Raw genomic sequence first — 16,944 nt, 5'->3', positions numbered from 1 at the left:
TATTTGTCTGTCTACCTCTCTATCCTGTGTGCATGCCTGTCTGTCTTCCTCTCTGTAGGTTTGCAAATCTTATGGTCTGTACCCTTCTTCTTTGTCTGTCTACCTCTCAATCTATCTGCAAGCCCGTCTGTCTTCCTCTCTGTCTATCTGCGACTCTGTCTGGCTTCCTCTTTGTCCGTCTACCTCTCTATCTGTCTACAAGCCTGCCTCTCTGTATGTCTGCAGCCCTGTCTGGCTTCATATAAGTCTGTCTGCATCTCCGTCTGTCTTCCAACCCGTCTGTCTGTCTTTCTTTCTGTCTGCAACTCTGTCTGACTTCATCTTTGTCTGTCTGCCTTTTTCTCTGTCTTGAAGAATATCTCTCTCTCTGTCTCCAACCCCGTCTGGCTTCGTCTTTGTTTGTCTGCCTCTCTGTCCGGCTCCAAGCCCGTCTGTTTGCCTCCCTGTCTGTCTGCGACTCTGTCTGGCTTCCTTTTTGTCTATCTACCTCCCTGTCTGACTGCAAACCTGACTGTCTGCCTCTCAGTCTGTCTGCAATCCTGTCTGGCTTCGGCGTTGTCTGCCTGTCTCTCTATCTGTCTGCAAGCCTGCCTGTCTTCCTCTGTGTTGGTCTGCAACCCTGTCTGGCTTCTTCTTTGTCTGTCTACCTCTCCGTCTGTCTCCAAGCCCGTCTGTCTGCCTCTCTGTTGGTCTGCAACGCTTTCTGTCTCTACCTCTGTCTGGTTTTCTCTTTGTCTGTCTGCCTCTCTATCTGTCTCTCTGAAAGCCTGTCTGTCTGACTCTCTGTCTGCAACCCTGTCTGGATTCGTCTTTTTCTGTCTGCATCTCCGTATGTCCCAAAGACCGCCTGTCTGCCTCTCTGTCTGGCTTCCTCTTTGTCTGTCTACCTCTCTATCTGTCTGCAAGCCTGCCTGTCTGCCTCAATGTCTGTCTGCAACCATGTCTGGCTTTGTTTTTGTCCGTCTGCATGTCTATCTGTCATCATCCCGTCTGTCTGCGACTCTGTCTGACTTCATCTTTGTCCGTCTGCCTCTCTATCTGTCTAGAAGACTGTCTGTCCACCTCTCTGTCTGTCTCTAACCCTTTCTGGCTTCGTCTTTGTCTGTTTGCCTCTCAGTCTGTCTCCAATCCCATATGTCTGCCTCCCTGTCTATCTGCGAGTCTGTCTGGCTTCCTCTTTGTCTGTCTGCCTCTGTCTGACTGCGAGCCTGTCTGTCTGCGTCTCTGTCTGTCTGCAACCCTGTCTGGCTTCGTCTTTGTCGGACAGCCTCTCTATCTGTCTAGAAGCCTGTCTGTCTGCGTCTCTGTCTGTCTGCAACCCTGTCTGCAACCCTGTCTGCCTCTCAGTCTGTGTGCAATCCTGTCTTGCTTCGGCTTTGTCTGCCTGCCTCTCTATCTGTCTGCAAGCCTGTCTGTCGTCTTCTGTGTTGGTCTGCAACCCTGTCTGGCTTCGTCTTTGTCTCTCTGCCTCTCCGTCTGTCTCCAAGCCCGTATGTCTGCCTCTTTGTCTGTCTGCACCTCTGTCTGGCTTTGTCTTTGTTTTTCTGCCTCTCTATCTGTCTGGAAGCCTGTCTGTCTACCTCTCTGTCTATCTACAACCCTGTCTTGCTTCGTCTTTGTCTGTCTGCCTCCCCGTCTGTCTTCAAGCCCGTTTGTCTGTCGGCGACTCTGTCTGGCTTCCTCTTTGTCGACAAACCTGTCTGGCTTTCTCTTTATCTGTCTGCCTCTTTATCTGCCTGGAAGCCTGTCTGTCTGCTTCTCTGTCCGTCTGCAACCCTGTCTGGCTTCCTTTTTGTCTGTCTACCTCTCTATCTGTCTTGAAGCCTGCCTGTCTGCGTCTTTGTCTGTCTGCGACCCTGTCTGGCTTCGTCTTTGTCTGTCTGCATCTCCGTCTATCTCCAAGCCCGTCTGTCTGCCTTTCTGTCTGTCTGTCTGCAACTCTGTCTGACCTCCTCTTTTGTCTGTGTGCCTCTAGCTTCGTCTTTGTCTGCCTCTCTGCCTGTCTCCAAGCCCGTCTGGCTTCGTCTTTGTCTGTCTGCCTCTCTGTCTGCAGCCCGTCTGTTTGCCTCTCTGTCTGTCTGCGATTCTGTCTGGCTCTCTCTCTTTGTCTGTCTACCTCTCTGGCTGGCTTTGTCTTTGTCTGCCTGCCTCTCTATCTGTCTGGAAGGCTGTCTGTCTGGAAGCCTGTCTGTCTTCCTTAGTGTTGCTCTGCAACCCTGCAAGGCTTCATCTTTGTCTGACTATCTCTCTATCTGTCTGCAAGCCTGTCTGTCTGCCTCTCTGTCGACAAACTTGTCTGGCTTTGTCTTTGTCTGTATGCCTCCCTATCTTTCTGGAAGGCTGTCTGTCTGCCTCTCTGTCTGTCTGCAACCCTGTCTGCCTCTTCCCAAGCTGTCCTGTCTGTTCCCAAGCCCGTATGTCTGCCTCTCTGTCTGGATTCCTCTTTGTCTGTCTGCCTATGACGTTTGTTTACCTCTCTGTCTGCCTGCTAGCATTTTTGTCTGCCTCTCTGTCTGTCAGCAACCCTGTCTGGCGTTCTCTTTGTCTGTCTACCTCTCTATCTGTCTGAAAGCCTGTCTGTCTTTCTGTCTGTCGGTCTGCAACCCTTTCCGTCTGTACCTCTGTATCTGCCTTTCTTTTTGTCTGTCTACCTGTCTGTCTGCAAGCCTGTTTGTCTGACTCTCTGTCTGCAACCCTGCCTGTCTTCCTCTTTGTCTGAATACCTCTCTATCTGTCTGCAAGCCTGTCTGCCTGCCTCTCTCTCTTTCTGCAACCCTATCTGGCTTTCTCTTCGTCTGTATACCACTCTATTTGTCTGCTAGCCTGTCTTCCTGCCTTTTCGTCTGTCTGCAACCCTGTCTAGCTTTCTATTTGACAGGCTTGTTAAAGAACCTTCAACCTCAGAGATGAGATGAAAGCTGATCCCATATTTTTATAGGGATAATCGGACTGAAGCCTCGGGCAGGTTGTTCGCGAAGTTGTCTCTATATACGGACTCTGGTCATACCACATTAGTTAAGTTTTGCAGTGCTAGTAAACACTACCAGTCAATGCTTTTGGTCCATGGGGTCGAAGATATTTCTTTTTGAAAATCCCTTTTTGTGCCTGTGCGGTTCCTACTTTTAATGTTTTATTCGTTCCAGTTGCCCACACACTCAACAAGTTTACTCGCACGCGCACACACATACATACGCGCACACAAGATTTCTGTTACTTTGTATTACATAAACTGGGAGAGTTACTATCGCAGATGAGCTTTCAGCAGAGAGCATCAGTCAGTACTCCCCCAAGGCGTGATGTCAGAGAGTCTCTTGCCACTTCCGTTTGCAGACGTGTGTCCCGACCTGTGCTCGATTGGTGAGGTGAAAGGAAGAGGAGTGGGCTGGAAAACGTACCAAACTGGGTGCTTAAGGACTGTGTCAAAGACTTGGAACCTATTGTTTGCCATCTCTTCAACACCTCTTCTGCAGAGGACACAGTGCCGGGCACAGTGTGGAAGTCGGCAAATGTTGTACCAGTACCGAAGGCTGCTGGAGCATCACAGGTTGAGGACTCTCGACCAGATGTTTTGGTAAAACTGCTTGAAAGATGCGTTCTCAAGAGATTACTCCCACAGCAAACTCCCCTCCTCGGCAAGCTCCTTTCCCGGCATGAGAGAGCCTAGCTAACGTTGAAAACCGTGAACTGCACCCCCCTCCCCCAACAACAAACAGCCCCGTTCGGAGACTGCTAAGGGAGGCTACGTCAACTACGATATCATTGGTGCATTTGGTACAAACCTGGTTATCTGCTTTTGATTCCAAAAACTGACTCTCGTAATACCCCTGTCACATTTTGCGAATATCGATCGGACGACGATTCTGCGGTAATCGCCTGAGCCTCGCTTATAATAATATAATAATGACTTTATTGCACAACAATTGTACTAGGCACAAAGTATGACACTTATGACATTTTTTTTGCTCAACAAATCCCATGTAATGTTTTTTTTTAAATAGAAAATTCAAGACTTCAATGTTTAACCGCCCTCTTTTCATGTGATTTTGTTATAACATCTAAGCTTTCTCCAAAATACGCACCGGCCAGCTTTTCTTGTTTTTCAAGAGTGCACAAGTTTTGGTCTGTGTTCTGTGAAACGGTGACGGTCTGTCAATCAGTATAACAGGGGGATCAGAGGGAGACATTCTTTCCCCTCAAAAGGGTTTTAAACGAACGTGAAATTGAGTACTAGAGTGCTTAATAGAATAACCAAGCGTTTCGCGTTTATGCTCATCATTTACGCGATCGGTGGCATTTTATACCAAATTTTCCACGTGGAGGGTTTCAGACATGTCACAAACACTATAAACGGCAAACGTCAGCTTTTTCAAAAGCACTTGTTCCATCTACAGTAGTTGACACGTCTACTTGGAGACTAAAAAGCATGACCCATTCTTCATTTCTTAAAAAAGGATTATATTTTTTGGGTTTACTGACCTACTTATCAACCACTGGAAACAATCTCAACCTACTGTCCTCCAAATCAGGTCTTATCATGTAATGCATGAGATTTCTCAACTATCTTAATTAATTATGCAAATCAGCTAGGGATTAACATAATAATAGCTTGATTATATGAATGACCATCCTGCAGCAGCACATGTAGATCAAGGATTGGGTTACACAGCCATATGAGAGTCTGCAGAGGAAAGGACAACCTTCCACTGATCTTCGGAAGCGAAGCGAAGAGACAGCCAACATAAACCAAATGAAAACCGAAACGGCGGCTTGGTACAAATAACTTTGAAATATTGAATATAGGTATGCTCGTAGGTTGATGGTGTTCAGCACCAGGGAGAGGTGTGTTTGTGCGTGGTTGGTGTTCAGCACAAAGGACAGCTGTGTTTGGTGTTCAGCACCAGGGAAAGGTGTGTTTGTGTTGATTGTGTTCAGTGGTCAGGTGTGTTTGCCTGTGCGTTGGTGGTGTTCAGCACCAAGGACAGGTGTGTTTACTGTGTGTGTGTTGTGTTCAGCACCAAGGACAGGTTTGTTTGGGAAATGATGGTGTTCAGGGCCAGGCAGGTATGTTTGCGTTTAAACAGCGTTCAGCATCAGAGACGGACGAACGTGTAAACAGTATTCGGCACCAGGGACCGCGCGTTTAGATGGTACAGTTTATATTCTAGGTAGATACGGATCTAATTTTGGACATAGACTGAGCAAGATTTGACAAATACTGGTATAAAGGATCTACTCCGACGCTGAATATTCAATTTCACGAATATCCCGGTTTCCATAGCCCTCGGGCTACAACACAATGAGGCTTGTTCACTGGCAATGGAATATATTCACTTCCGATACTCGAAGGTGCCGACTACTAAGCACAGAAAGAACATTATTCCATTTGCTATGTCCCGTCCGTTTCCCATTGAAAAATCCCCAACATTAATCTAGTAACAATAAACAGATTGGAATATGACACAGACACAAAAGATTTAGTAAGGTAACGATATCATACTGCTCTCTTCTCAATGTAGGGGTACTGCGTATTTTGGGGAAAGCTTCATTGTATGTAAGGTAGGTGGTTTGATATGTTATGGCCTTCCGTCACCGATATCTACAAAGACTTAACTTCCATATATATTGTACACTAGTACTCTATCCCCACCTTTAGCGCCATATCCCTGACCAATAAATTAAACGTCTAATGTGCAAAATATTCCAGGTGTGTGTGTGTGTTTACATTAAGAATCAAAACCAAATCAACACAACCCAAGCAATTCTAAGTCAAAAGCGGTTTATTAGTAGACTATGGCGAAGACTATGGCGAAGCAAATCTCTTCAGTGATTTATGAAAACACTTTTTTGTTATTTAAAAAAATTTGAACTCAAGCACAAACCAATATCATAATACTATGATGTATACTATTTTGCAGTTTATACTTTAAAGGTTAGTAAATGAGTCATTTTATGTACACTTAGGCTCCATATTTTCTAGGATGTCAGTAAAAAGTTGGCTAGCCTGCCGAAACTTTGAGATGTAATTATCTTAGATGCATATTAGGTTTCAATCTTCCTTATTCTTGATATTTATAGAATGTCAAACACGCTGCCAAAAGGACTTGAGATCTCTATTGTATACTGTGGTGCAGCCATTTTATATATACAAAGGTATAGATGCTCTATAGCGTTATGATACTTATGGGTATTAAAAAAAGTTAGCTTAGTAGGGCATTGTGAGTAATGTTGGGAATTCAAAACTAAATACATTGTAAAAACATATAACAAAGATTCATGAACAAAGAAAGGTAACTTCGACCTTAACTACAATGCACACTTATAACTGTGAGCGTGAAGTAACTTATTCTAAGATATTACTGTGTGACACATAAAGTAATGCGCTTACTTGATATTTTACCTATTTGTGTGGCATACATGTACAGGTATGTCTAGAAACTTCTGTTGTAAAATTGTTCAGTACCCACACCATAAACACAGAGTTTCTCATCAGTGTACACGTGATAATCCAGAAGGCGTACGGACAATATCTGACTTTTGAGCTGCTCAGATTAGTCACACAGCTATTACAACGGTTTCTCTCATGAGTGGGTACTTAGACCTAGCTTCATGTTGTCCTTTGTCCAAACTTCCCATACAAGTTTTTTTTTTCAAGTGTGCTAGATGGCTGCCCAGAATGTAGAATGTAGCTCACTTGTAGGGCTGTTTTTAAAAGACTTTGCATTGTGCCGTACCCACATTCCCCACACGTGAAGAGTTTCTTGCCGATGTTTTGCTAGATGGTTCTTCAAGGTGGATTTTTTGTGGCAGAATAGTCACACTGGTCACACTTGAAAGGGTTTACTCCTGTATGCCTTCTCATATGTAGGGATAATTGAGACCTTCGAGCTGTCCTGAACCCACACTCCCCACACATGTATGGTTTCTCACCAGTGTGTTTGGCTAGATGTTGGTCCAAATAGCATTTTTGTGCAGCAGAATAATTACATTGGTCACACTTGTAGGGTTTTTCACCAGTATGAGTTCTCATATGCCTCGATAGGTACCTTTTGACAGCTGCCCTGTACCCACATTCCCCACACATGTAGGGTTTGTCTCCAGTGTGTTTTGCAACATGGGCGTTCAATTTGGCTTTCTCTGAAGCAGAATAATCACAGTGGTCACACTTGTAGGGTTTTTCTCCTGTATGCCTTCTCATATGTCTGGATAAGTCACACTTCTGAGTTGTCCTGTACTCACACTCCCCACACATGTAGGGTTTGTCACCGGTGTGCTTTGCAACATGGATGTCCAAATGGTGTTTCCTTGCAGCAGAATAGTCACACTGGTCACACTTGTAGGGTTTTTCACCAGTATGAGTTCTCATATGCCTGGATAGATAACTTTTTTGAGTTGTCCTGTACCCACACTCCCCACACATGTAGGGTTCTTGACCAGTATGTTTGAGCAGATGGCTGTCCAATGTGTATTTCAGCGTAGTGGAATAAGCACACTGGTCGCACTTGTAGCGTTCACCTGTATGGATTCTAATATGCTTAGATAAGTGACACTTTCTAGCTGTCCTGTACCCGCATTCTCCACACATGTAGGGTTTGTCACCAGTATGTTTGGCTAGATGATAATCCAAGTTACTTTTGTTTATTGCAGAATAATCACACTGGTTACACTTGTAGGGTTTCTCACCGGTATGAGTCCTCATGTGTTGTGACAGGGTAGAGTGCAAAAGTGCCCTGTACCCACATACCCCACACATGTAGGGTTTGTCACCAGTGTGTTTGGCTAGATGATTATTAAGGCCGCTTGTGTTCCTTGCGGAATAGTCACACTGGTCACACTTGTAGGGTTTTTCATCTGTATGAGTTCTCATATGTTGAGATAAGTTATGCTTCCAACGTGTCCGGTACCCACAATCCCCACATACGTAACGCTTTTTATCAGTATGTGCTTCTGATTGACAGTTCAAACTGCTTTTGCCTTCTGCGAGCTGATCTTTGACAATGCCTGCATCTCTGTCACCTAAAACTCCAATAGGAGAACCATCACCGAGTTCCTGGGGAACAGTAGTAGGAGACCCATTTCCTGCCTCTGCCATGCCTTTAACCAAGGACAGAACAAAGATTTAAATAGATAAAACATTCATTGACCAAAAATGTAATAAAGAAGTAGTATTACAGTATACTGTCAGTATACCCATTCCATATGTCTACTGTACTGTCCCCATTATGTAACCTTAAACAAAGATTTAGATAGATGAAACTTTCATTGACCAAAAATGATATAAATAAGTAGTGTTATATTGTCAGTACATCCACTCCATATGTAAACTGTACAGTCCCCATGATGTAAACCTAACCCGTCCACCATTCTGAGTCCGGACGTGCCTCTTGCAGTCTTGTAAACCCCAATAGATAGGCCCCGTAAACAAGTAGAACCTTCACAGCTAATTTTAAATCTGAACTGAAAACACGGAAAAGTTGATAAAGCAACTGTCAAACCTTTACTCCCATGAAAAGACGACCGAGTCAATTCTTACTGTCACCCCACGAGCACAATTGTACAAACCATTCATGGTATGACTTGGAAAGTTGTATTCCCAAGTTGTTTTAACATGGTTTCTATTGTACTAATTCTGTCACATTTGCAAAAGTACCGTCAAGTGATTCTTACTCTTACACAATGATGATACCATGGTGCTTAATAGGGGGTGGGTACCGGTACAGAAAATTCAGGTCCGGTGTGACAGCGATCTCGCCCCCCCGTGATCTCGCCCCCCCGGGGGCGAAATCACTAGCGATCTCGCCCCCCCGGGGCGAAATCACTAGCGATCTCGCCCTCCCCGGCTAGTGATCTCGCCCCCCTACCTCGCCCCCCTTTAGCGATTTCGCCCCCCCCAAAAAAAAACGGGTTTACATGACATTTTAGAAGTTGATTGGTATAAATCACAAAATGCAGTTTCAGAATGATATAAGTACACGAGTTTGATTAACTACATTCATAGTATCAATATTAACGTAATTACATGGTAATAAGATAGTTGAACTTGTTTCAGACAAGGAGGGTTGGGTCCCTTGTATTCCAATTATTGCATATACCTGAGTCTTGACATAAGATGTATTTCATTGTATTCACCTGTCCTCAAGCAACCTATATATCTCCAATATGAAGTCTCTACCATGAAGTGACCACAAAATAACTATGTAATGTCTTTATTAATTATGCAAATATTAGGTATTAATTAGAATAACGCACATTTTGGTATATGCACCTGGCCAAGGGATATCTTCACCTCCAACATGATTGTTTTTTCTAGTATTTAGGAACTGATGCATTTACCCGTGTTTCTTAAGACTGGTACTTAAGCAGTGTTTGTGTAGCATTTAGCAACAGCTATATCAACTTGCGCGTAGATAGTGTTTATAATGAGAAACTATTATTCACGTGTGTTTTTGTTAGTGCTTTGGAAATGTTTCCAGCACAAGAAAGAAAACACTGTGACAAATTGAAAACATTTTCCCCTTCACCTTATCAAAGGGTTGAAGATTGAATATCTAGTCTTCAATGTACATATTGAACAAGGACTGACTGCTTTAAAACAAGGCTGTAATACAGCAGTTTGTTTTTCATTTAGCAAATGTTAGTTTAACCCACTGCTTTAGGGATCTGATCCCCCAGACAACTCTCTAAGGGAACTAAGCGCCAAGCATGTGACCCCGTCATTTCACGCTCCACCTGTCACGTGTCTTTAATAAACCAGCAACAGGCGCTCCTCCAGGGACAAAATAGTTGATTGAGAGGCATAGTAATTGCTACTCTTTAGCGCTGTCAGATAACTCAGCCTGGCCTGTCAGCCCGGCCCCTTGACTGGCCCTTAGAGGAAGTAGAAATATAACTCTGTCTGGGAGGTATTAGGCCTTTCTACCAGCCAGAAATACAAATACCACAGTTTGTGTCTTTTTGATCTGTCTTCAACTAGACCGTACAACAAAAAGAGAAGTAATGTTCATGACGTGCTGTATAGAGGTAAAACAACACTTTCCTCTCCCAGTCCCCGGAGCCAACAATCTCCACCCATTCCAACACATGCCCCAGTTCTTTCTCTGACCCCTGTGTGACATCGAGGCCACAGCATTGGCTGGGGAGGGGAAACCCACCAGACCAAGGAAACTCTGCTCTTCGGAAAACTTTGTATAGGAAGTAATGGAAAGTCTTAAATGGCCGACTTGCCTGGTACGATCCTAGATATATACACAAGAAGAACAGATTGGATTAGGGAAGTAACGTTATACCTGGATGGATTAGATGGAAGCAAATGCTTGGTTCCTGGTAGACACAGTCCGACAGAGCAGAGTGTTGGAGAAATCATGCCTGACTGTATCTTACACTAAGTTACAATAGGTTCACCAGCACTACCCAAGTTGTCAAAGGTTCCATACAAAGACCACAAGTTCTTCTGAACCATTACGTTTTGTAGTGTCAACTTATACAAACAGATCCAAACTTGCGCTTTCCTGCTCTTTTCGTCACAGTATATAATCACACACGTCTATAGAAAAAATGATGTATTTTGCCCTGAGATTTTTTCACAACATTGTTCTTAGACAGAACGCCAAAAATATAAGGCTTAAGAGAATACTTGCCATCATACCCTTACTAATACTTTCTGCCTGGTGTAAGACGCAGTCTGAGGCATGATTTCTCTGACACTCTGCTCTGTTGGACTGTGTCTACCAGGTACCCACCAATTGTAGCTCATATTTACGATCTTGTAGTTTTCTGCTTGTAGTTATGATGGAGACTTTCTTGCCTTTATGATGTTATTTCTATGCTTATCTAGTGTCAAATACTGGCACCTCTTTTTACATTCACAGCTGTTAGCCTGAGATACATACTTTGAGACTGAATGATCAAAGTAGCTTATCCTAAATTTGTAACGTACTTCATTCAAGAGCTGTATTTGGTATATAACGTATTTCATTTAGAATAACCGATGAGATTCTCCAATCTGGAAACAGACCATAATTTGTCATTAGACCCGATTAAAGATTCTACTGGCTCCTGTCACAAAAAGGCCTGTAAACTGTATAGCATTTTACCAGGAGGCAGCAGTACAAAAGTCATAACAAAAACCTTTACCACCTACAATGCTACATGCAAAACTATAGAAAAGGGCTTTTAGAGTCTGATATTGCAAAACAATATTATGAAAAAATATAGATAACAGTGTGAGAATACTGTCAGGCTGTTCTGGGACATAGGGTATGTTGTAACTGTGTCAGTGTAAGGACCAGATGTCAAATCTTGCAGGGAAGGAGTAATTGCTCTCTGGCTAGCGCTGTGCCCCGATTTTCTGCTCCAGCCAGGAGAATCTCCCCAAGGGCAAGGTGGTGAAGCTGAAACATGCGCTCTGGAGAACGGTTGGGGGGTTATGGTATGATATGATATGATATGATATCGGGTGTATTTTGCAGCCAGTAGGTACCCAAAGTGAGGGTAATGAGGCTGTTTAACGTGGTCGAGGCACCTCTTCGAGCACGGGACCCCGTTTTACGTCCCTCCCGGAAGACGATTTCATGGAAAGCTTCATGAGTCTACAGCAATCCGGACGTTCTTGGTTGGTCTCCCATCCAAGCACTGTCCGGACCGCACGTTGCTTAACTTCCGAGATCGAGGGATCGGGTGTACCAACGCGCCACGCGGCCGTTTAAAAAAAAAAAATCAAGGAAAACGTTGTTTCACCCCAGATATATAATAAAGACACAAACTATGGTACTTTTCTACAGACTAGTGTGATAAAAACTGTGACGAAAAGAGCAGAGAGCAGAAAAGTGCGAGATTGGTTTAGTCTTTAGAAGAACATATGGTTCAGAAGAACTTGTGGTCTTTGTATGGCACCTTTGACAAATTTTGGTAGTGCTGGTGATCTTAGTGTAAGATACAGTCAGGCATGATTTCTCCAACACTCTGCTCTGTCGGACTGTGTCTACCAGGAACCAAGCATTTGCTTCCATCTAATCCATCCACGTATAACGTTTCTTCCGTAATCCATTCTGTTTTTCTTGTCTATATATCTAGGATCGTACCAGGCAAGTCGGTCATTTAAGACTTTTCAGTACTTTCTGTACAAAGTTTTCCGAAGAGCAGATTTTCCCAGTTTTTCTTTGGTCTGGTGGGTTTCCCTCCCCAGCCATTTCTGTGGCCTTGATGTCACACAGGGGTCAGAGGAACAACTGGGGCACTCTGTGTTGGAATGGGTGGAGATTGTTGGCTCCGGGGACTGGGAGAGGAAAGTGTTGTTTTACCTCTAAGGCCACAGCAAGTAAATTTTATGGATGACATCAGCGCGCGCATTAATTTTCGCCTGATTTCAGAAAAAAAAAGAATTTTTTTCTTCTGTAGGGATGGTAAACATGTCGCTTAAATACCAAAATGAGCAAATATATTTTGTTGTAACCTAATAATTGTACTTGTAGAATTGAGACTTGCGAGGTAGCCAGGACTGTAGTTGTAGAAATATAGAATACAACACGGTGTATTCCGTATCACCCAAGGTATCAGCCCGATCGCGGGCCGGATCGCCCGACGGCCGACGGGGGACACGTTTTCACGTCACAGGTATGACATAAATGAAACTTATTGGATAGTTGTATAAGTGATCAATATGGAAGCTATGAGTGTGGTTACCAACTTTGTTGGTGATGCCAGTCTACCACACTGGTGTCACTTTTACCACACCAGTACATGTCTTAAATACAGGAATGAATGCCTTGTTGGCTCTGATACCATGTTTTGACCCTTTAATTCTTTTTACAAGAGTCATCACAACTTTATGCTGCCTACTAGTATTTTTCAAAATGTAGCCATCTTGTTTGTTTTTTTCACCCATCTTGTTTTTTTTCGCCCTATCGCCCTATTTTTGAAGTCTGCAGAGGATGTCATCCATAAAATTTACTTGCTGTGGCCTATACAGCACGTCATGAACATTACTTCTCTTTTTGTTGTACGGTCTAGTTGAAGACAGATCAAAAAGACACAAACTGTGGTACTTGTATTTCTGGCTGGTAGAAAGGCCTATTACCTCCCAGACAGAGTTATATTTCTACTTCCTCTAAGGGCCAGTCAAGGGGCCGGGCTGACAGGCCAGGCTGAGTTCTCTGACAGCGCTAAAGAGTAGCAATTACTATGCCTCTCAATCAACTATTTTGTCCCTGGAGGAGCGCCTGTTGCTGGTTTATTAAAAGAGACGTGACAGGTGGAGCGTGCTTGGCGCTTAGTTCCCTTAGAGAGTTGTCTGGGGGATCAGATCCCTAAAGCAGTGGGTTAAACTAACATTTGCTAAATGAAAAACAAACTGCTGTATTCCAGCCTTGTTTTAAAGCAGTCAGTCCTTGTTCAATATGTACATTGAAGACTAGATATTCAATCTTCAACCCTTTGATAAGGTGAAGGGGAAAATGTCAAGTCAAAGTCCAATCCTCTTTCAGCACCCGTTTCTGCCATACTCAGGCCTGCAGTTACGTGGTGACCTAAATATGACCTCCTTTGTTTGGCCAAACTGCCTGTTGTAACATTTGCCACTAGATCAAATGTTACACTGTGATTATGGTATCGTTGTTCTCAACATCAACCACAAGTGTCGTTTCTATCTCCCTTAATGTTGTTGTTTCTCTATTTGCAGACCCTTAGAAATTCAGACAAGTAACGTTGAATAGATATCAGTTTATTTTGCTAGTAGGTGGCTTGACAATGCACTAAGTACATGCTCTCGGCAATTTGTCTATATTCTGCTAGAGGGCGCAGCTAGATGAGAGGTTGAGGATTTCTGAGGGTATGAATGGGGGTATCTTGGTGGCCTGACGTGATGGCCAGGCCAGGTAGACAGGCCAGGTAGACAGGCCAGGGGCCCAGCCCAGCTCTTTCATCGAACCCTTTATTCCAGGCCGGCCCTATTCCTCCCGGGCTATTTTGCATCATTTGGGAGTGACCTGTGTTACAATAGGCCATTCCAAAAAATGTGAATGTACCTTTCTCCAAATACTCCCCTCAGGTTTTTTTGGAATGGCCCGGATCAGCACTGAACCGTCCCGATACTGTTAAAGATGTTCCGTTTTTGTTTGTATGACCTCAAGCGTTATCGTGACCCCCGCCAGTGTTTACTTGACCCCATGTGTTCCCATGACCCGTAATGTTTACATGACGCAATCAAGGGTCCAGACAGACGAGTGGCCAGTTGGGTCGCTTTCGTATTTCATAAGCCAGTATATTGCTGCAAGCGAGTTTATGTACTGTGTACACTTATTTATTTGCAAAATTTGACAAATGTTTTGCTTTTGCAGATAGACGAGGCTTGTGTGAAGAATTGGGCTGGTTTTGGAGTGGGATCTTGAAGTGCACAGATCACCAAACGTCAGTAGAAGGCACATTTATAGGTCATCATGGAAAACCAGGTACCTACATAACTTATAATGCCCTAGCCTCCATAGCACTGCTTTCTAGGGCCTTTTTGGGGGGCTCATAATACACTTTTACTGGCTATTCATCTTTGTACTGGGTCTCTGTTTGCTGGCCTTTTCTGACTGCCGGCCCTGCAGTAATCAGCGACCCAGTACAAAAAGAAATGGCCAGCAAAAGTGTATTATGAGCCAAAAAAAGACCGTAGAGAGCCTGCTATGGAGGCTAATAATGCCCGATAAATACGTAAAATGTCACAGGTGTGTGTATACATGCTATTTCTAGATCGGCATCTTATGATCATTGTGTATTTTTCGAAAGCTAAGTTAATGTCAGTAACTGAGGATGACCGCTTTACTTTTCCGGTCTCGAGTCTTGATGGCGCGTCTTACGCCACGTTATATTTAGATATTTAAATTTCAGACCATGCAAATGCAGGCAGCTTAGCTAAATTACTTTAAAGTCAAAACCGGGTTCTGCATGTAAACATGTGTTCAAGCCTACGACCTGATAGTTGGTGAGAAAATGCCATTTTTGTATTGCATTTACAAAAGCTACGCACATTAGGTGCTGTTTTCCCCTCAGGGCATAGAGCTCGCAAATGCACCTATTTCTGAGAAGGCCTTTTTTGCCAACGCTCTCTAGGCGGAGCCTTATTTGTCTTTTTACACTGCGCGTACGGAACTAGTGATACGTCCGGATTACTAGGCACTAACAGCCATTTTTCAAGCCGGATATTACACCGCACATGGCAACGTTTTTCTTCATTCCTGGCCTGTACCTAACACCACAACAAATTTGCCTTTTCCACACCTTCATTTATAACATAATCAACTGTTATCCTGTGCCCAGTTACCGAAAGTGGTGCCGCTGAACGTCGGAGGTCGGCATTTCTCCACCTTCCTGTCCACCCTGGTGAGGGACGAGGGTTCCATGCTGGCCGCCATGTTCAGTGGGCGGCACCAAGTAGAGAGAGACAAGGACGGCTGTTACTTCATCGATAGGTAACTATCGGAATATTGCATTCTAAGACGTGTATTGTGTATAGACTTATTTGGATCCGGACTTTAGATGATGTAAACTGTACCTCTATTTTATACTTTGTTTTACGCCTTCCCCCATGAAGGCAACTAAAAAAAGCGACCTGCGGGCCAATTTGAGCTCTCATGAAGAAACAAACGATACATACGCTCACAAAACCATTGAACTCTTACTGGTGTATACTCTTCTGCTGTTATGTGTCTTTGGTGTTTATGAAGATAAAGACTACATAATTGTTGTTGCAATTGCAGGGATGGACGTGCCTTTGCGCACATTCTGGAGTTCCTGCGACACGCTAAGCTGCCACCACCCAACCATGCCAGAGAGGTGTACATAGAAGCGCAGTACTTCGGTCTTCAGGTTCTTGCAGACAAACTTGCTCAATTCAAAGATGTCCGCGAGGAGATAACCTTCAAGGAGCAACTCTTCAAGGCTCAAGACATCGAGATGCTAGCAGAGAGAGTTCTCAAGGCTTTACCTCCAGTCATCACCGGTACTACAAAGGTAGCATTATTGATGGACAGTGGTTGGAAGGTCAGAAGTAAAATCGGTGACGTAGTACCCGACATGGTTCCCGCGAGATTTCTCGAGAACGCGTCTTGGCAGACACACGAGTGCCTGCAAAGCGACAACAAGGACTATATCGAGCCTCTTTGCTCCGACGACCTTCGCGTAAGAGTCGCGTTGGTGCAGCAGTACTTGCAGAAGAGAGGATACACGGTCAGTACAGAGCTGGAGACTTGCAAGTTTTCTTTAGAGCAGGGCAAGAAGTCCGTCTGGTCCGATCTCATGACTTTGGATGTGTACTGTGGCGTATACGGGGTCGTATTCACAATTGGTTGAACGGAGACAAACGACGTTACATTAACGTTCTACTCACTGGATTTAAACATGTGTCCATTGGATTACTAGCAAAGTATTCGTTACCAAACGCTTAACTCCTGATTTTTTAAAGGTTAACGTTTAGTGTGTACTATTTGATATTTTTCATCGGGTGAGGGTTCGGACTTGCGCTTCAAATACATGTTGGTTTGTATCATGTGTTTCTTACACGTTTATTATGTTTTGTTAGAAATTGATATCAATTTGTGTTTGTTTAGTAAGTGCATTTTGTTCATATGCATGTTCTTGTAAATATGTTTAGTGGTGGCGATGATATACGTTTATCAACTTGAAAGCATCACTACTAAATGTTTTTAAAAACTATATTTAGGGTATTTGGCTAGATTTAATGGTATTTCTAGCATTAAAGATCCATGTGGATACTATGATTCATAAGAAATGCACAAAAATTGTGTTGTTGTTTGTTGTAACCAGCCATTCTATTATAACGAAACGTTGCGAGTATCATTCTTGATTTTAACCTCCTTGTTCTCAGGGATACAGCAGATACGCTAACCCCGATTTTTGGACTATTCCGAAGCGCCTCCTAGTGATATTTGGTGACACCGCACCTAC

The 16,944-nt window shown here is 43.7% G+C and overlaps 1 protein-coding gene across 2 annotated transcripts in view; it reads left to right on the top strand.

The window, feature by feature from the left end:
• The window catches only part of LOC118423915 (BTB/POZ domain-containing protein KCTD6-like), a 25,473-nt gene extending 8,709 nt beyond the window's left edge, over positions 1-16,764 (top strand). Inside the window, exons 2-4 of one of the 2 annotated variants that reach the window (XM_035832228.1) lie at positions 14,331-14,441; positions 15,298-15,449; positions 15,738-16,764. In XM_035832228.1, the coding sequence (XP_035688121.1) occupies positions 14,430-14,441; positions 15,298-15,449; positions 15,738-16,329 (756 nt within the window). In that variant the 5' untranslated portion in view covers positions 14,331-14,429 and the 3' untranslated portion in view covers positions 16,330-16,764. Of the gene's footprint in view, positions 1-14,128; positions 14,442-15,297; positions 15,450-15,737 lie in introns of those variants that run through there. The other variant, XM_035832227.1, reaches the window with a different exon arrangement.
• Positions 16,765-16,944: the final 180 nt, after the last annotated feature.

This window comes from Branchiostoma floridae, chromosome 10 (genome assembly GCF_000003815.2).
Source record: "Branchiostoma floridae strain S238N-H82 chromosome 10, Bfl_VNyyK, whole genome shotgun sequence".
NCBI classification, from domain to species: domain Eukaryota; kingdom Metazoa; phylum Chordata; class Leptocardii; order Amphioxiformes; family Branchiostomatidae; genus Branchiostoma; species Branchiostoma floridae.
Note: the sequence above shows the minus strand (reverse complement) of the source record. Positions and strands in the feature narration are given on the sequence as shown.